We start from the raw sequence: 20,564 nt of genomic DNA on the forward strand, positions 1-20,564 counted from the left end.
GGCCAGTGTGGCATTTTTGTGCGGCTGGCAGCGCAAACCACGCGCCCGTCGAACCCTCCCTGATGCCTGGTTGTTACGTGTGGACAGTAACCCCTCTGCCCTCCCTAGACACGACTCCGGGTTTATGAGCCAAGGCGAGTGGGGAGAACGAAATGACCAGGGTGGATCCAATGTCACAAGGATTGGGGATGTCTGGGCTTCCCAAGACCCCTTTGAATGGGAGGTTTCGGGTTGCCTGCGAGCTGTTTACTCAGCACCAGGGAGCTCTGGACAGCTCCCAGAATCTGACTGGTCACTGTGCCCGGCTCTCAGACAATGCCTTTGAATAGCAAACCTGGGGTGGGAAGGGAACCAACCGTTTGATCTTTCTTTGCCAGCCCCTTAGGGTAACTCCGGGTGCCATCACGAATGGCTCAGACTCTGTCGCCGATCAGGACCAGCTAGACTGCATTTCTGTATTTATTTGGGGGTGATATGGTTGTCACCATCTCTACAGTGCCTTCCTGGTGTATAGAGATTTGATATCAGTGCTCCTGGTGGGTACTTTAGAATGATAATTGTTATATATTTTAAAAAAATATCTGCAAGCCGGAATATTCAAATATAAACCCTATGCACCTTATCCAAAAACGTTTTTGTCCCTCCTGTTTGGCAAACCATGCATGCATTGCACCAGTATTTAGATATATTTTTGTTCTGAATTTATCGCGCAACTGGCGCGCAGAATAAAGGAAAGGGAAAAAGACTGTTTAAAAGGGTTACAAGGAGATGCCAGCTGTACACGACAAGGAAACTGCATTAAACTTTATAACATCGAATGTGACTCTTGCAAAAGTCGCTATATATTTTTAAGCATGTTGCCAATCGACAGCTGCCTTGAAGACAAGTTAAGCTTCTGGGAGTGGAGTAGTTCTGAGCTCTCCTTTGCCACTCACTCCAAAAAAGTACTCCGAGAGTGCTCTGGCTGAAAGAATGGGGTCTCGTGGATATATATTTAGCATGAGTATTTCAAGTAAACTAGTAAACATGACAGAGTCAACATTTAATATTTATTAATTGTCGTCTTAGGACGCTTGTTAATTACACTTTTGAATCAAATCACAACTGACTGCTGCTCTTAACGTCAAATGAGTATACTGGTGCATTTCACATAAGATATCAGTTCTCGTGGAAATTTCCACTGTGAGTAATACTTAAAACATCCAATTGAATACGAGTTTAGAGTCTGGAAAAATATTTTACTTTCTTTTTTTATACTGATGCATGCAGTTTATTTATGTACTTTTTTTGTTTAACTTCTCTAGCTTGTAAGCACCCTCCCCCCCCCACTAGTTTCTGGTAAGTTTCTCAGAATCTGTTTTGTTTGCTCACACCATCACATTCTTGATTTCACTTTTTTTAAAAATAGTGTCAGAGAGATTTAAGGCAAAATAAAAAATATGATGCCATTTCTAACCTTTTAAAATCTGCCTTATGACGCTAGCTAAAATGTAGAATAACTTTGGGACGTATGTAAAACCAAGAGACTTTGTGGAGATGATTATAGCAAAACAATACTGATTTTAAAAAAATTACATCACTATAAGAAACTGTTTGTCTTTTGCATATCATTCGACATAAATATTTATTAATCTTAATTAAACTGAACAGAAACACAAAAAAGCACTTCTGGTGTCTGATAGACATTTTCACCTTTGCTACAATTTTTTTTGTGTAAAACTTTTTTAAAACATTTATCAGAAATTCTCTTCCTCGCTTTTATTTAAAAATGCTGGTATGTTTAAAGGTGATGTAGGCAGGTTTAAAAATATTTTAACGATGTCTCCTGATTTAAATAATGTGTTAAAAATGGAATAAATAATAATGAAACAAATTAGATCAATGCACCAAAAAATATACCAGGATATATCAGTTCCGGTCTTGTTACCATATTTTTATACGGATGTGTTCGTTACACAAATTTTTCCCTCCCTCCCCTAAAAATGCTTTACATAAAGAAATAACGTAAAGAGTCCTCAGTATAGGAAAAATAGCCAACTAAAATATATAACATAATAAGTGCTCTCTTCACACCACCTTTATAATTTGCATATTTGCATTTTTTTGCTCCTACCCATGCATAACAAAACATTTTTGCCATTTCATAGAAATCTTTTTTTCCCCCCTCTATTTTTTTAAAAGTTTTTAAAACAGGTAAAAAACATCATGACACACAATTTGGAAAATATGTTACTTGTGGTACAAGGGTGTTCAAAAAAGCTGAAGTCACTGATTGTTAACAATGAAGGGAACGTAAACATTCCGTTCCCTTCAAATCAAAAAGTGCACCTTTTTAACCTCAACAAGTTGCTTGGTCCATAGTCTAATATTCCATATGAATTCTTTTGTGTTTTACTTTTCTAGTTCAGTACCTACTTGCATAGATATATATAGATATATATATTTATCTTCTGTTTGCCTCTTTATTGCTTCTAAAAGTTCTTACTGCATTGAAATGCTGATTTGAAGTTGCAAACATTTTTTTTTTCTTAATTAAACTTCCATGGGATCTTTCCTGAATCCTCGGAAAGAATAGAGAATTCCCCTTTTCTGAGATAACCCCTTCTAAAAGCTTCCTGATAAATTAAAAAAAAACAACAACGAGCTGGCATTGTTTAAAATTTACTTTGATGTGTTGCCAAACAATACACTTTACTTTTGCGGGGGAGGAAAGATTGCTCGATTTCTCTATTTTCCCCCCATTTATTTTTTACTGTCCACATTTTGTCCCTTTAAAAAAAATTTATGGGGTTTCTAATTTTCCATTTTTTTCTCCCTAAAACTCTCTTTCCATGTGGCCATAATAGACACTTGTTTCAATCGACTGCAAACCTGAAGGTTAGCTTTTTTAATAATATTTTTTTTTACATTATATATATATATATATTGCACCAAAGTAAATTTTCTTTTCGGTGTATACTCTGTTCTGGTCTGCTATCCTTGGGGGACAAGTAAAGGGGAGACTAGTTCACCTAGAGCCGTGAGCCGAGCAAAGTCTAGCTTTGTGTGTGTGTTACGGGGAGACACCTAACAATTGTACGTTCACAGTTTTGGGGCGGAGGAGACATTTAAAACCTAGAGCAGAATGGAAGTGGGTTGGGGGGGGGGGTTGCTATGTGCAGTCGTGGGGAGGGGGGGTGAAATTTCAGTGGTCACAAGGGGGTTAATTATGGAAAAACGCATTGAGCTCTTCGTACATGGGGCCTCTGTCATGGTGCAGATGCATGTCGTAAGGCAGGATGTTCTCGGAGTGCACGCCCCCGCGCATCCCAGAGGAGCCGAAGACCAAATTATGGCCGGCCGGCCGGGAGCTTGGCAGGGCAGAATAATGCATAGAATAGTGGTAGTTTTTCTCGTGGTCCGGGGAAGAGTCTTGCTTGAGGGAAAAGTTGCCATTAATACACAGTGGGGGGCTCAGGGGGGCGTCGTACTCAGAGCTGTTGTAGTCTGGGGACGCGTTCCCATAGAGGGTCTCGTAGGTGGCGCAATAGGCATGTGTCCGCAAGGCGTGGGAGCTGGCCATGGTGCCGGACTGGCACTGCGTGCCCGAGAGCCGGGAGCACTGGTAGGTATAAGGGTGCAGGGCAAAGGAAGAATTGGGGCCGTGGTACCTCGCGGCCTCCTGGCCTTGCTCCGTGAGGAAATTCCGGGAGTTTAGCTGGAGGCAGCCGGCCACCAGGTTGGTGGTGGGCTGGGACAGGCCCTTGCACAAAGTCTGCACGTAGCTGACCAGGTCGGGCCGCTTGCCCGAGCGCAGGATCTCGGACAGCGCCCAGATGTAGTTCTTGGCCAGCCGCAGCGTCTCGATCTTGGAGAGTTTCTGCGTCTTGGAGTAGCAGGGCACCACCTTGCGCAGGTTGTCCAGCGCCGCGTTCAGGTCGTGCATGCGGTTCCGCTCCCGCGCGTTGGCCTTCTGGCGCCGCAGCTTGGAGCGCTCCAGCCGGGCTTTGGTCATCTTCCTCTTCTTCGGGCCGCGCTTCTTGGGCCGGTCCCCTTCGGCCTCCTCCACCCCTTCCTCTTCCTCCTCCTCCTCCTCCTCCTCGTCCCCGCCTAGGTCCCCGTCCTCTTTGTTTTCGCCCAAGGAGCCTTCCCGCGGCTCCTCCTGCAGCGGGCCGCTTTTACCTTTCCGCTCCTCCTTGTCGCTCCGCTCATCTTCCTCGCACTCCTCCGCCCAGCTGGGGAATTTCTGCACGTCGGGGAGCAGGCTGGGCTCGCTGAACAGCCGCGTCAACATGATGGCTGGAGAGGGGGAGACGGGGGGAGGAGAGAGAGGGAACATTTTAGCCACGCTCCTTCCCAAATGCCCATTGTCTCGGCTGCGGCCCGCCCCGGCGGCGGTTCCGGCCCCCGGCCCCCGGCTCGGCTGCACGAAGCGGGGATTCAGACCCGGACCCGTGTGTGTGTGTGTGTGTGTAGGGGGGGAGAAGTGGCCAGCTCCTGCGGCGATTCGATTTGGGGGTGCGGGTGGGAGACGCGATTTGCACGGTCACTTCCCCAGGCGCCGAACCGGAGCGGGGTGCAGTTGGCAATGGAAACGAAACCGGGGGAGGAAATGTTCATTGGATGCCAATCTGCCCTTGACTTTCCGCCCGGCTTCCAGCGGGTTAGAAACCCTCCCCACGCGGAACACCCCCCCGCAAAGAGAATCTAGCGAGCGAACCCAGAAATCGCCACGGGAAAGGCTGGGGTCCAGCTCCAGACCCCTCGTCAAAACGATCGAATCGTTTCAAAGTGGGATTGAAATGAATTGGCTTCGCCGTCGCCTTGTGACTGATCCCGGGACATTTGCTTGATAGATTTGGGTTCATAATTCATTTGGAATTCCCGATTATTATTATTTTAAATTTGATCTACTTTTTTTTTGTATTTTCCGCCGTCTTTATTCCGTCCTGTTGGGCTCAGGGCTGGGATTTAAATGTTAGGAAACCGATTTCCCCCCATTCGTCTCTCTCTCCCCCGCCCCACCTCCTCGGCCGATACTTCCTCCCCCTGGGTGTCAATTTCTTCTCCATGCATTGCGGCCCAAGACACTGCCAACAGTCTTCAACTTTTCCTGCAGTGTGGTCCAGAACAGACCCATTTCCCCACCCTTCGCCCGCCTCGAAACAGACGATCAGATCATTCCGATTATTATGAATACCTTTGACCCCCTCCCCCTTCTCCCCATACCGGCCCGATCAGACCCACTGCACCCCCCCCCTCGGCCCAGCTGTCCAACTTTGCATTCGATCACTGTCCTCTGCCCACGCCACGTTCTTGTGGTTTTGATCAACCCCCCTGTATGCAGCGAGACATAATCACACCCCAGCTGCGGCTCCCGCGCAACCTCTCGAAGGCTGACACTAGAAACAAATCTTAACGGGTTTTTCTGGTTTGGGGGTATATAGATATAAAAATCTAGATTAAGAAGACAAACGAATGCGCAGCCCCGCGTCCAGACACGGGAGTGTCTTGCTAAAAACTACGGAGTTTGCAGCACGAGTATATTTCCCAAAGCAAATTCTCTCTGCTTTTGCAAGATTATCTCGCTGCGAGAATCTTTCTCTCCAGCCAGGCGATTGAAGGGAGCGATCTCATGTCAATTTCCTTAGCGTTGTCTTTGTGTGTGTGTGTGTGTGTGTGTGTGTGTGTGTGTGTGCAGTGCAATTTTTTTTTAACCAGCAAAAAATTAAAGCCGGAGCCTTCTGATTTTAAAGACACCTTTCCTCCGTTAAAAATAAAAAAAAAAATCTCTAGTTTCATCTTTGTTCCTACCCGATGTGTGCAGATATATCGAGCGAGATCTCGTTTCCTGGTGGGACAACGGATGGAAGAGAGTTTATTGGGTCTATTTTCATTTTCACAGAGCTCTGCCCTCTTAAATCGGGGGAATTTAAATAAGACTCTCTCCCCCCTCAAAAAAAATAGATCGGATCTTAAAATAAAATAAAGCCAGTTCTGAAGGAGGAAAAAAAATAACCCTGGAAGTTGCTTTTTATCCATTCAAGTTTCCAGTCCCCCACCCCCCTTCACTTCTTACATAACTTACCTTCAAAGCTAACTGGAGGAATTCTTATTTCATTGTCCCCAGCATCTTCTGGGACCAGGGCAATGCTCCTTAAGGTGCTACAGCTTTCTTCAGTGCTCTATCCAAAAGGAGGCGAGAGTGGCATCTCTACCAAGCAAAGGGGGTACCAGCTCTGATGCCAATGCCATATGGTTGGCACGTCATCGGCTGGAGCTATCACATGAGAGCCAATGATTGACATGCGCCTGCATTCAGGGAGATTTTTCTCTCTGGGGAAGGAGGAATCGCCATCTGTCACTCTGTAGTCAAAAAAAAAAAAAATCCAAATCTACAGATCTGCCCACACGCTGCAAAATGGGACCACGGGCAAGAAAGGGGAGCAGGAGAGCAGCGCTCGGCTGAACAATGGGGTGTAGGGAGCGAGCCGGAGCAACGCCCCCCTGGAATGTGGGGGGCAGGCTCCCGTGGGGGGGGGATTGGGGAGCGAGGGGGCTGCACGGAGGGACCCAGATCTAGCTCAGGCGGTTTGCAGGCTGCAAAAAATAACAAGCCCAGCTCCCTCCCCAGACCTGCCACCAGCGAACCAGGGGAAGGAGCCCAGGCGGTAGCAGGGGGACACGGGGGGAGGCTCCCAAATTTATGTCAACCCCCCCCCAGGCGGGCCCCAGAGCCAGGTGCCAGGGAAGGTTTGTAGCAGAGGACACTCCTTTCTGCTGTATCCAATCCCCACAGAAGGTGGACTTGTCTCTGGGGAGGGGCTGTGTTAGTGATCAGCTCCCCCCACCAGACAGACACACTAAGCAGGTTAGAGGGTAGGTAAATGTATGGGCATTTGCCAATATTGTGCACAAAGACTGCCCCCTATTCTCGCTCTCTCTCTCTTTCTCTGTCACACACACACACATACCCACACCTTCCCCTGTTACACACACACACACACACACACACCCTCTCTCTCACACACACCCCTTCCTCTGTCTTTCTCTGTCACACACACCCCTCTCTCTCTCTCTCTCACACACACACCTTCCCCTGTTACACACACACCCTCTCTCTCACACACATCCTTTCCTCTGTCTTTCTCTGTCACTCACACACACACACACTCACACATACACACACCTTCCCCTGTTACACACACACACACATCCTCTCTCTCACACACACACCTTCCTCTGTCTTTCTCTGACTCTCACACACACACACACACACACACACACACACACACACACACACACACGGCTGAATTAACAATCCAGGAGCGTGGTTCTATTTTTTGTCTCTACCTGTAAACGCAGGGATAAAATCAGGCCGCTCCCAGCTTTGACCCAGCTAGGAACAAGCCCCCGATTTTCTGAGGCATAATCACAGAGCCGGGCTTGCCAGCGAGGCTGCTCGCTGCTGACATGACCGTTGTGTTTGCAAACTTGCCGGGGGTAATAACGGGGTAATGGTGAGCGCCCATACAGCATAATGGGGCGTCATTACTGCATGTCTCAACATACCCGCCTCCTTCTCAGCTGAGAAACAGCCACTCATCAAATGTCCCCAGGTGTCCGCTCCCTTTTCTCCCTCTCCTTAAACCAAATTGACCTACTCATCAGCAGCTCTGGGTTATCGACAGAGGCTGAACTCTACCGAGGGAGGCAGGGCTGGCAGATTCGGAAGCCACCTTAGAGCCAAGGTAAGGTTAGCCAGGCCTGTCGCAGGGGCCCTGTGCAGGCCTTTCCCCGAACAAAGCCTGTGTGGAAAAGCAGTTGCGTCTGAACAAAGCTGATCGTGTGGCTTCGCCTCCCCCGCTGCTTCAACAAATGTCTGTTGGGATATGGTTCAAATCTCCCCTTCTGGGATTCTGTCTTCCACGCGAGATCCCAGGAACTGACCACAGGACACAATGTCTCCCCGCGTCTGTCCGAATGAGGCACCCAGGTGATCAGACGGGCATTTCATACCCTCACGCTGAGCAAATAGTACTAACGGTGGCATGGCCAGGCCCAGATCTGGGCGTAGGCCTCACATAGGCCAAAGTTTGATTGTCATCCAACTTCTGCATTCCAGAAAAGGCAGCTTTTCGGGTGAAATGCGTCCCGAGACCTTCGGGCCTTCGGGCACTGGCGTGAGAGAAGGGATTTATGAAACAGGAGCTGGGCCCATATCCTGCCTGGATCCCAGGTATGTGTGAATCACAAAACCAGGGCCAGAGACACAAGGTCTAGCGTGAATAGACACATGTGCCCACGTACATGCATACACACATGGACAAACATGCGTGTTCACACGTGGCCACACACGCACACTCACCCATTTCCCCATGCACACACGCCCGCACAAGCGAGGCCTGCTCTGTGACCGTTGAAAGAGCTGAGCGCCTATTGGCACTTTGAAGATAACCCCCGGACTCAAGTGACCTTGGCAGGGGTTTGATGGGGCTGGAAGAGACCATGAGAGCTCAGACCATCCCTGGTGGGCATTTGTCCAACTTGTTCTTAAAAAAACCCCAACCACAGGGTTTCCAGAGCTTCACTACCCTTATCTCTGCACCAGCCTGCGCAGATCCAGCACTTCCACCCACTTCATTGGGGCAAGACAACCCCCAGATCTCCCCTTCACCCCACTGCCCATTTCTCGCCGCGGCCCCGTTTGGGGCTTGCCCGCGCCACCTGGCCCTCGGCCTCGATCCACGCCTCTGTCCGCCTTCCGCTTGCCCTTTGCCATGGATTTATTTAGTTAGTTTGCCTTCAAGACTCCGCGGTTGCCGAGTGACTGGGAAATGCTCACTCCCCTTCTGCTCTGCTGCTCCCGCATTGTAGAGATTGAAACTGATTTTCCTCGTCTTAGCATATTAAGATCCAAAGTGTGTCTCTCGACCCATCTCCCGAGAGCATGAACTGGCATCCACCGCAGAGGGGAGGGAGGTGGCAGCTTGCGAGGGCACCAGACGCAGCAGCATCCGAAGCATTCGCTCAAGCAGGCTGCCTCTCCTGCGTGGCTCTTGTGCAGGGAGCCGATGCCCCCCATCACGTGAGAATAGAGCCAGCGGAGGCTTGTTTACAGAGTCACCTCGCCCATCTAAGAGCCGGGAGGAAAGTCGGGGCTCCTTTGCCTCACCGCTTGTGTTGTCATTTCAACCAGGAGGGGGGTGTGCGCACGCGCCCACCTTGGCTGTCTCTCCATCCCCACCTCCAGGAGAGCTCGGACGAGGTCACGAGCCAAGGTCAGGCCCGTGGGACAGCGTGAGACTCCAGCCCAAATACACTGGTGCCAGCTGGCCACGGGATGGGCAAAGTCATGCGACTTGTGTCTTTTCCTTGCCAACTGCTATACCAGCCCATCCAACCCCTTTACCGACATGAGCGAATTTAGCCTTGCAAGATGCCTGGTGTTCCCATCCTCATTTTACAGATGGGGAAACTGAGGCACGGGGGGAGGGGAGGAAATGCCTTGCCAAAGGTCATGTAGCTTGTCAGTGGTGGAGCCAGGAGTGGAACCCAGGAGTCCTGCGTCTCCAACCTCACCTCATTATATCCATCCTTCCTACTACAGATGGGAGTTACAAGGGCCTGGATTCTAGCTCCATCGCTGACTCACCGTGTGACCTGGGGTGAGTCACCCCCTGTGCCTCAGTTTCCCTAGTCTGTTTAGACTGGAAGCTCTTTGGGGCAGGGACGGTCTCTCAGTATGAATCTGGACTGTGTCCGGCACAATGGGGCTTCGGTTTTGGGCGGGGCCTGTAGATGTCATTGCACTATAAATAATAATAAATGATAAATATTCGGTGGAGCTAAAATGTAGCCACCAAACTAGGCAACGGACAAGGGGCAAGTCCACTGGGGTCTTCACTATTGCTGTTAGTTTAGGCAGCCAGAGGCTACAGTGATGGGCAGCTGTATAAAACGACTGAAAGGTACAAAAGGCCTGATTCTCAGCTAGGCCAAGGCCCCCCGATGCCCATTCTAGGTGCCTTAAAGTGGATATAGAGCATAAAGGTAAAAGACCAAGGAAGTCCCAGTTCCGGGGCAGACAGGCTGGGAGGGGAACCGACTTAAAAAGCCCCACCCAAGAAGTAGCGTAGGGACTAAGGAGATGGCATTAAAAATCCCTCAAAGTGGGAGAAAGTCACCAGAAACTCAACCCGGAAGTCCTGTCCAGGCCACTGACCTGAAAAGGAGCGACTGGGCTTTCTTTGCGAGTGGCTTGGCTCATCAGCATGCACGGCCACTCCGAGAGAGCAGAAAGTGGAGCCATGAGAAGGGAAGAGCGGATGAAAGGAGAGCAGCGCGATGAAAACCAAAACACGTCTTAATTGTGCTGTGGACTTTCTCTAATGGACGGCTCCCTTCCCCCTCTCCCCCCCTCGCTGGCCCCCTCCCCAAGCCACCCTGGGAGGAGCAGCTGGCAGTTGGCCTGAGATGCAGATGTGGCCAGTGCAGGGTGGCATCAATTCGCCCCCCCCCCCCCCTTCGCCCGGACACATGGGGCTGGTTTTCAGAGGGTTAATTCCTCCACGCCTCCCCCTGCTGCTCCCACTCCAACGTTCAGCAGAATCCAGCTGCTCCGTAGACACCGAAACAAGGGGCTGTTTTTCCCCAGGGCTCAAACTCCAGGGGGCTCTTTGGACAAACCCCGCAGTGTCAGTATGCGCGCCCGGATTGTGTCTGCAGTCGTCTCGGGGTGTCGGGATTGGGGGTACCAATGAAGGGGAGGTGGGTTCTTCCTCCCAGGTCTGGCTGCCTTCAAAGAATTCTGCCCCTGCCCCACATGGTGCCCTCGATTATAGGCAGGTGCCCAAGGTAAGGCCGGGTTTTAGGCAGCAGGCCTCTCGTTAGCCAGATGCCCAAGCAGCCGCAGGACGCGTGTCCCACCCAGCACATCTCATTCACATTGTTCCTCGTATGACGGTAGCACCCAAAGGCCCCAGCCATGAGCCAGGTACTGCACCCAGCACAAAGAGCTGGTGTCTAGCTGGAAGAATTTACAATCGAAGGCACCAGGTAGGTACAATGGGACCTGTGCTGTGTGGAACAGGGTGTCTCATTCCCCCTCCTGCCCCCCAGAGGTTTAGGAGCTGGGTAAGTGCTGGCCCTTTAGCTGAGCTCTGGCCGCACAGCTGCAGATCCCGCCTCAGTCCTCCAGGTGACCCGAGCCAGGGCCTTGCTCTGTGTGCGGTGACCAGACCGAACCGCCCCTTCCTTCTAGACAGCTCAGGTGCTGTTTGGGTGCACAGGTGAGCCCCGGAGACGGCTCAGGTGATGAGTGAGCAGCGAGGGTGGGCTGCTCCCAACCCCCACATGTGCCCACTGCCTGATACCGGGGGGGTTAGTCAGCTGTGCCGGGGAGGGGGGATTTTCCCCCTCCCCTCCTCACAGGGTGTTTGGCCCCTTTAAGTGAGGTGGGTCCTGCTCCCGAGGTGACCAGGCAGGTGCACCCAGCTCAGGTAGCGGATCAGAGGAGAAATGCCTGGCAGTAGGAGGGTGGCGGCCAGGAGAGGCTAAGGGGAAGGCCCTGAAGAGAGCTTGGGAAGGGGGGGCAGTTAGCTCCTGTGGTGATTACCCTGGGAGTGGGGCCAGAAAGAGAAGGGCTGGGGAAGTTGCTTGGAAGGAAGGTGAGCTGGCAGGCCGGGGGGAGCTGGGCACTATGAAGGGCTGTGATTGGGATGAGGGGCATTGGCAGATCTGGGGAGGGAGCCCAGGGCTGGGATATGGGGGAGGGGGTGGATTGGGATGAGGGGCATTGGCAGATCTGGGGAGGGGGTCCAGGGCTGGGATAGTGGGTGTGTGTGTGTGGATTGGGATGAGGGGCATTGGCAGATCTGGGGAGGGGGCCCAGGGCTGGGATAGTGGGGGAGGGGGTGGATTGGGATGAGGGGCATTGGCAGATCTGGGGAGGGGGCCCAGGGCTGGGATAGTGGGTGTGTGTGGATTGGGATGAGGGGCATTGGCAGATCTGGGGAGGGGGTAGATTGGGATGAGGGGCATTGGCAGATCTGGGGAGGGAGCCCAAGGCTGGGATAGTGGGGGAGGAGGTGGATTGGGATGTGGGACATTGGCAGATCTAGGGAGGGCTGGGATAGCCAGGAACTGCGGGGCTCTTGTTTGGCGCCTTTGTGGCCATTCTGCCCCGCATGGTGGTGTTTGTGCCCTCGCTGGGTGACACAAAGTTCGTCGATGGCCACGGACCTGCACCGCCCATCTCGCTGGCTCGGGCCGGTTCAGTTCTCGGTGGCGAGTCACAAACCAGCCCAGAGAAGCCGTGTGGGGCATCGGGCTTCCACCGGGTGTCTGCGGGACACAAGTTTGCTGGGTCTCCACCTGGCTCCCACATCGCAAAAGTGGCCTTGGCCACTGGCACCGATCAGCCCCTTTGCTGGCAGCCTCAGCAGAGCCCACGAGCTAAACGGGCCACGAAACTGCCTCTGTCCTCTTGTCACCTTGTGACCCTCCAGGTGAAATCTGATGCCCATGGGGCTCAGGGGGGGGAGGGGAGGTTCACCTCGCCACTGCCCATGCTACATGCACTTGGCATGGGGTAGAACAGGGGTGACCCTCGGGCCTTGAGGCCCAGCCGCGGACATGAGCCACCAGGCCGCCCCCACCGGGCCGCCCCCACCACCGAGCGGAGCCGACTCTGTGGCTTTTTCTTGCTTCTCCCTAGCTGAGCCCTTCCCTGCAAGCTGCAGTTGGGGGGAAGGGGGGGAGCCCAGGCAGTGCCAGATGGAGCTGACGCCACACGGCAATATTTCTGGGAGGTGAAGGCTAGAGCTAGATGGATGTGATAATGTGTGTAATGGAGCCACCGTCAGGGAAAATGGCAGAGGAGGGGGAGAGAGAGAGGAACCTTCCCCCCCCACACACCCATCCAGCCCCTGCGGGACCCAGATTCCTCCGGTGAATAAACGAGGCCTGGGCCCGGGATCCCTGCAGGGTCCGATTCTTCATGCCGCTTCCCCCGATTCCCCTTGACACAGATGTTCCTAATGGGCTCGAATCCTATTAATAGCCCGACGGCTGCGCTCCATCATCCTGCGGGGCCTTAAAAATAGATGGGAGCCACACGAGCGGGTGCTGAGTTTAAGGGGAGTTGGCTATCGGCCAAGCTGGGCAGGGGAGGGGCTTGTTCTCGGGAGGCAGCATGGCCCGGTGGCTAAAGCACGGGGCTCCTGCCTCCCGCTAGACTTGGGCTCTAGTCCCACCTCTGCCACTGATCTCCAGAGGGTCACATCCCTGTGCTTTGCCTCAGTTTCCCCACTTGTAACAGGCAGCTAATGCCACAGACCCACCTGTGTTTTGAGATGTGTGAAGACGAAGGGCTATGGACTAACCACCGTCATTCTTCATCGGTAGATCTGACAGGGCTTTCCTAAGGAGGGAAGTATCATTATCCCCATTATACAGATGGGGAAACTGAGGCACGGAGCTGTGAAGGCACTTGCCCAAGGTTAGCCAGCGGGTAAAGCCAGACTAGAACCCAGGCCTGCTGAAATCCAGTTCAGTGCTCCATCCACTAGGCTGCAAGGCTCCGCAGTGCAACAGCTGTTGGGTCTGACTAGCTAGTCCCTGCCCCAAAGAGCCCACTGTGTGTTTGGGTGTCTGTACACCACCCGGCCCAGCGGGGTTCTGGCCCCCAACGGGGGCTTCTAGGCAGCACAATGGTCATAATTCTTGTTCTTCCCAGGCCAAACTTCTGGTTCCCAGGGCAGACCCAGGCTGGGAGGGGAGAAATAGCCTTGCAGAGACATGCAGTGACCTACCTGGCTCATCTACAAAGTGGGGTGAGCTTTTGTGTTGAGGCAAAATATCTGGGGGGGCTGTTGATGTTCAGTGCTGGCCTCAAAATGGGTTGGGTTGGTTTGCTGAAAACTGAACATTTGGGGTTTAAAAAGAAGTGGGGGGAAATTCCGTGTCCAATCGCCCAATGTTTTTCTCTGGGAAATTGGTGACTAACATGAGGGGTTTGTTTGTTTGTGGTTGAAATTTTCCTTGGGGAGCAAATATTTCCCCCCCAGCTGTACGAATCGATGATTATTATCGTATGTGAGAGTCACGCCCAGAGGCCCCCAGCTGAGATCGGTGCTGTACAAACCCGTGGGGAGAGAGACAGCCCCTGCCTTGAAGAACCTAGAATCGAAATCAGCAAGACTGACAAAGGAAGGCTCCTCACCCCCATTTTACAGGGCTGGGGAAACTGAGGCAGGCACCCACGCAGGAATCCATCTGTTGTTTCAAACTCCTGACAGATCGGGAGCTCTTTGAGCAGGCCCAGGCGACTGGTTCTGAGTTAGTATCGGCGGGAGGAGGGGGCTTTCAGAGAGGGCAGCGGAGGGGAGAGTCAGCAGCCGAAGGGGCAGCATGGAGGTGAGTGAGGAAGCAGATGAGGCCCTGCAGGTGCAGGGGGTGGATAATGGGGGTACGCAGACATGGACAAGGGGTAAGTGCTGGGCTCGGTAGAGTGGGACTAGAGAAAGAGGTTCAGGTTTCAGCTAGGGCCGAGTTTGTGGCTAGGGGAGTTTCCTGCAGCTAACACCCTCCCTTCCCCTGCCCTCTGCAACTTTGCTGTTGCAAGAGGCAGTGTGGCCTTGTGTATAGATCACCGGACTGGGCCTCGGGAGATCGGGGTTCTATTCCTGGTTCTGCCACTGGCCTGCTGGGTGGCCTCAAGCAGGTTGTGTCCCTGCTGTGTGCCTCAGTTTCCCCCTCTGTAAAATGAGGCTGATGGTACCGCTCTCCTGTGTAAAATGCTTCGAGCTCTCCTGGTGCACAGGGTGATGGGGATTATTCCCTAGCTCTTTCCACGGATCTCAGAATGCTCCTTAAAGCAGGTTGCTATCATTACCCTCCTGTTACAGTTGGGGAAACTGAGGCATGGCAAACGGGAGGTGCACGTACAGTGCCTAGCACGACGGGAGCCCTCTCCAGGGGAGGCCTGCAGGTGCAGAGATGGCAACAAGCCCATTTGCTCTGCTGACTCGGGTTGAAATGTTGGCTCCACCCTTCCTGTGGTGCTAATTCCAGGTGTCTGTATCAATTGTGTTGCTGTCTCTGATCTCTATCTCCCCGCTGCTCCCTGCAGAAGCGCCTGGCTCTGCTTCCCAGCTGTGCTAACCCTGCGCTCCTGGGCCTCGCCGCCTTCCCGCGCTGGCCTGGCCTGTTTGTCTTCCTGCTTCCCGGAGGAAATTCTCCTTGCTTTCAGGTGTGGCTGGATCCAATAAAGCCCTGAGATTAGCTCCTAGGACTTGATCCTGACCCAGCAACCAACTGGGCACTCACCTAGGCCAAAGGGGGGGGTAAGCCAGAGTTTAGCTGATTTCCCTCCCCCCCACACCTGCTACCCATGCTCTGTCTCTCTGGCCACTCGCTTACACACTCTCAGCCAGTGAGATGGCTCCTCCGGGGAGACTGGCAGGGCTGGCAGCCAGTCTGCCTTCCCGGCTAGAGGCGGGCAACTCCTTCTGTTGCTGCTCAGTGTCTCGAGTGGGGGGTGGCAGCTGTGACGGGGGGGCCGAGGAGGCTATCCAGCCCCTGTCTGTGAGGGGCAAGGGAGGGGCCTGGAGGGGGGGAGATGAAAGGGAAGGAAACTTGGGAGCAGGTTCAGTGCTCTTGGAAGGGAGAGATCAGTGCAGGGCGGTTAGAGCTGGGCACGGTGCAGGATCTCAATGGGCACGGATTGGGTGCTGCCGCTCAGTTGTGACCCACCACCCCCTGCTACCCCAACCCTGGGCTCCCCACTCCCTCAGCTGTGGCAGTGCCCCTCAACCCAGACCTATGGCGGCTACTCCCGTGTGCCCTCCCCAGCCACTGCTCTGGGCGGCAGGATAGCAATCCCTAACCTCCTGGCCTATGGCAGGTGGTTACGTAAATCCATGAAACCCATTATGGATCTGTTTTGTGCCTCCCACACTTTTAAATGGGCGAGCTCTCACTCCTTGTCTGTGTGAGGGGCCCTGCTGGGAGACAGTTCAAAGAGCCAGTCGCTCCCCCTGCCTTCGCTTTCAGGGAGACTTTATATTTGTTCTTTCTTTGCTTTCCTTGACTATAAAGCAAAACCCCATGCAGCCTGAATGCACAGGACCTGCTCGCTGTGTGTGGGAGAACTAGTGGAGACTGCCTGCCCTTCTGTATTACCGTAGCACTCCCCATTAGGACACCACTGCGCTAGGCGCTGTACAAAACGCATGGTGAGAGACAGTCCCTGCCCCAAAAAGCTCAGTCTTCACTACTACCATGAGATCCCAGAAGGAGCCACTTCTTATAGGGGCTGTGGTACCTCGCCACCTAGTGGACCCTTCTGGGATCTAACAGGAAGTATATGAGCAGAACCATGGCAAACACCTCAATGAAAACTCGACAAGCCTCGATTCTTCAGTCAAGCGAAGTCCCCAAACCCCCCACGCTCCCACCAACTGCCTCCTCCACTCCCATTTCGTTCCCTAGAGCTCCCTCTACGGTCTGAGAATGTGCATGAAATTCACTCCTCCCGCTGAGCATCAGGACAGCTCACGGCATGCAAGTGCTTTGGAGAGGGGTGATCGTAGAGAAACTGAGGCACAGAGAGGGGATGCGACATAGCAGGTCCGTGTCAGAGCTGAGGGTAGAACTCAGGTGCCCTGACTGCCCAGTTAATGTCCTCGCTGCTGGATCACCCTGTCTCGCCTCTCTTTTCCCTCCTAAGCAATAGACACCACGCAAAGGCTGTGCGTGTGACTGGTCCCTGGTCCCTGGGAGCCCCACAGGAAGCAGACGACACACCGAAGGGTCCCACTACAGACTTAAAACAGGATCCAAGACCTCAGTAGGTTTCCTGTTGCATTTGATCTCCTCTCAGCTACAGCACCGTCGTCCCCCTGAGAATCCTGCTTTCTCTGTGCCCAATTTCCAGGCCAGTTTAACTGAGGCAGGGAGGGTGGCTCCCTTCCCCAAGGTCACGCATTGTGAAAGATGGCATTTCAACTCCCCTGGCTGGTGGTCCTTTCCCACAATCCCCTGGACCAGAGGAACCTAGTCAGTGCTGTAGCAAATCAGACCAATAGCTCATCTGGCCCAGTAACCAGTGGTGCACAGAGGCCAGCAATGGCAAGATGCAAGAACCCCAGCAGTGATTGGGGTGATCTGCCCCTAGGGGACGTTCCCTCCTGACCCCTGTCAGCTAGAGGTTGGTCTATGCCCTGAAGCATGTGGGTTTGTAATGCTTCCAAAGCTTTTGGCTATTTTTAACTCTTACAGCTCCGCCTAGTCCTGTTCGCCATATAAATGTCTGATTTTCCCCTCCCCCACTAAGCTCTTGGACCCAACACATGGCAGTGAGTTCCACAGGTTGATTGCACATCACATGAAAAAGCGTCTCATCTCTTTTAAATGGGCCACCTTGCCATTCCATCCACTGTCCCTGGCTGTTGTACTATGAGACCAGGCCTGCATTTTGCCGCCTCCTGGACCTTTCATTATCATGCCCCCGCTGATCACGAGCGCTCTGTTTCCCATGTATTTAACGCTCACAGCCGATCTCGAACCCCAGTGATTCAGGCTAGGGCTGAATTTTTCTAGCGATACCGGTGCAGCCCCTCCCTCTACACTCTGTGGCCTGGGATCTAGTCGGTGAAAAAAAGGCATTTTTAAATATGACTGAGTTCTGCTCATTGCTTTTCTCCTTGTTAAAAGAAGGCAAGTCTAGCACCCACGCCCAAAGTTTGTACCTTCCTTTGCTTGCCTGAGATGGTTAATAGCCTTAACCTCCATTGCAAACTGTCTGGAGCAATGGATGGCTTGAGAGTTCGTACAGCACCATGCACAAAAGGGTACTAATCAAGACTGTGGTTAATTATTAGTATTTATTATATGTATTACTGCAGCACCTAGGAGCAGGCCCCCCCTGTGCCCAGCGCCTTACACAGAACAATGAGAGGGCCCCACTCTCCCCGCAAAAGCTTACAACCAAAGTCAAGTTAGAATTTGGTCTAAAGTGCTCCTATATTAGAAATCGAGTGCTCGCCCAGGACACTGATGGTACAGTTTGAACTGAATCTATGGGAGAGCTCTTTTCAAAGTACTTATATACACCCCATCAGGTACCATCTGAGCATCGTCCGGAGGTGGGCAAATATTGTTATCCCTATTTTACAGAGGGGCACAGAGTGACAAAGTGACTTGTCCAAGGTCACACGGCGAGCCTCTTGTGGAGCTGGGAATCGAAGCCAGATCTCCCAGCCTTGGGCCTGCATCACCTTAGGCTGCGCTGAGACCAGAAGCAGCCTCCCCTGGTGCTGTGTTAGATAAGCTGTGAGACGTGTATCTCCAGCCACGAGGCGCGATATTCCCAGCCCACACCGTTCTGACAGCGGTGACGTTTGTAACTGGACAATTCCCAAGTCGTTATCTGCATAATTAATACTGGCTGTGTCTTTAAAAATTGTTTACAAGTCCCTGGGTGAGTTGTGGAATTGTCGAGTCTGGGAAAGAGCAGGTCTCTGGGTCTGGCAATCTTGGGCAGGGGCTGGCCCCCTGGGTTTGGGGAGGGGCCTGCAAAGGGTGCTGGGAGGGAGAAGGTGTGCACTCTTTGGGATGGGGGGAGAAGGGAACAGTGAGAGAGAACACGAATGAAAGAACCAAGAACATGAATGGACGGCAAAAAAAAAAAATCCTGATCCTCTTAAAGGGAAATACCAGCCACTGTTGTAATAGGAACAATACTGTCACCCCATCTGCTGATGCTGGTATCCCATTACTGACACCATCCTTGCCCCTATGCCCAGGAGTAGCAACTGTCCTGGGCCTTGCAAGTTAGCTTCCCAGTGGAGGCTAAATCAGTGTGGTGGAGCCAGGGTTTGGTCTGTTCACACACTCACCAATCCTGGACTGAGATGGTCCCCCAACCTGCAGGCAATCCCTACTCCCAGGGATCTCAGCTCAACAGAAGCAACTCTGCCCCCAGAATTGGCCCTCACCATAGGCACAGTGCAAACTCTCCTCCTGCTCGTAGGGCTCCCAAAGCTGCCCCTGCACAAAATCTCGCTCAACCCAGAACGAACAGCGGCATGTCTTCCCAAGTGTCTAAACTTGCTTGCACGCTAAGAAAAAGACCGGTGTGCAACAGCACCACCTGGTGGTGCCAGCTGTAATAATGTCCATGGTTGCCCAGTGGAATCTGAGGAGGGGAGGGAGGAAGTGCAGTGGGAGAGGGAGAGAAAAGGTCTCTTGGAGAAAAAGAGTGGAAGTGGCAGCAGAGAGGGATCCTGGTGCAAATTAGCTCCAGCCTATGCTCACGATTTAGTGAGAGCCCGTGGGGTGAGCAGGGCAGGCTGGGAGCTAAGGAGAACCACAGGGTGTGACTGTCTGTGTCCAGATACTTTTTTAAAATATCCCCCTTTCTATTCATCCCAGCCCTGCCCTGTCTCCAATTCTCAGCCCCTGAATCTGTGCCACGTGGCAAGCCTGTGACATCACAAGCACTGGGCTGTGACCCCACAATCACAGGGTGGTGACGTCACGCGCGCCGAGCTATGATGTCACAGCCATCCCAAGCGGCAGGTGGGGAAGGGGGTGGAGAGTGAGGCGGTCCGCAGGAGGCGGGGCTGGGAGGTTTGGCAGCATGTCAATCAGGCCATGGACTCTCTTGATCTGGGGCCATTGGGAATGCAGGCAGGAGGGGGGCCAAGGGGACACACTTAAACTGACCCTGCCCTATAGCGACGGGAGAGCCAGTTCCCCTCCTCGAAGCGCCCCCGATGCTCTCAGCCCCCTCTTGTGGCTGCCAGGAAGCTGGGTGCCAGGGTAGACACATCCCCTGCTTCGCCCCCACACTGCTTCCATGTGGATCTAATTTCCAGGGCGTTTCCCAGCCAGCCCCAGACACACACACACACACACCAGCCGCAAAGCCAGTGCGCTCCTCCCGGAGTCGGCCACCAGCCGGGCAGGATGGAAACGATCCAGGTTGAAGCCCAAATGCACCGTTGGCTCCTACACCCCCACAGTATGTCATGGATTAACGAGAGCTCTTCTGGCACCAGGCACAGCTGGTCCGCGGGGAGCCAGAACAAGTGCGAAGGCCTGCTCCCCTCCTCCCTCCCCCCCCATCCCACAGATGGTGCCAGTTTAGTCCCCTTTCCGAGAACGGCGTGTGAGCGGTCATGGGCCCAGCGCTGCCAGGGTGGCAGAACCACGGGGCGGGAGCTGTGACCGCGGCTGGCGCCTCGTCCGTGGGCCGCCCCGTGGGATGGGAAAGCGCCCCCCACCTGCCTTTCCCCTCCCCACGTGCCGCTGCATAGCGGGATCCACCAATTCTATCCCTCTGCTCTCCGTCGCCGCTGGGGTCTCTCCGAACCCATGGGGCGGCACATGGAATATTACAGAACTGGCCGGCTGCCATGGCATTTGGAGCAGACAGGAAACGCTCCTGCTATCTTTGAAGCCTATGGAAATGTACTGAGTCATGGCACGCCTTAACTCAGACTTGGAGGGGGGCAGAATGCCACCCCCCTCCTTTGCCCCCCAGGGGATCCCAATTTCGAGGCCTGGGAGAAGAGGGG

At 53.2% G+C, this 20,564-nt stretch overlaps 1 protein-coding gene across 1 annotated transcript; it reads right to left on the reverse strand.

The window, feature by feature from the left end:
* Positions 1-1,030: 1,030 nt before the first annotated feature.
* Positions 1,031-6,181, reverse strand: NEUROD2 (neuronal differentiation 2). Its single transcript, XM_054014362.1, has 2 exons — positions 6,068-6,181; positions 1,031-4,278 (listed from the first exon to the last, which is right to left on the reverse strand). The coding sequence occupies exon 2, from the start codon at positions 4,271-4,273 to the stop codon at positions 3,203-3,205; it is 1,071 nt and encodes a 356-aa protein (XP_053870337.1). The 5' UTR covers positions 4,274-4,278; positions 6,068-6,181; the 3' UTR covers positions 1,031-3,202.
* Between the last annotated feature and the right edge of the window lie 14,383 nt (positions 6,182-20,564).

Source organism: Malaclemys terrapin, chromosome 25 (genome assembly GCF_027887155.1).
Source record: "Malaclemys terrapin pileata isolate rMalTer1 chromosome 25, rMalTer1.hap1, whole genome shotgun sequence".
NCBI classification, from domain to species: domain Eukaryota; kingdom Metazoa; phylum Chordata; order Testudines; family Emydidae; genus Malaclemys; species Malaclemys terrapin.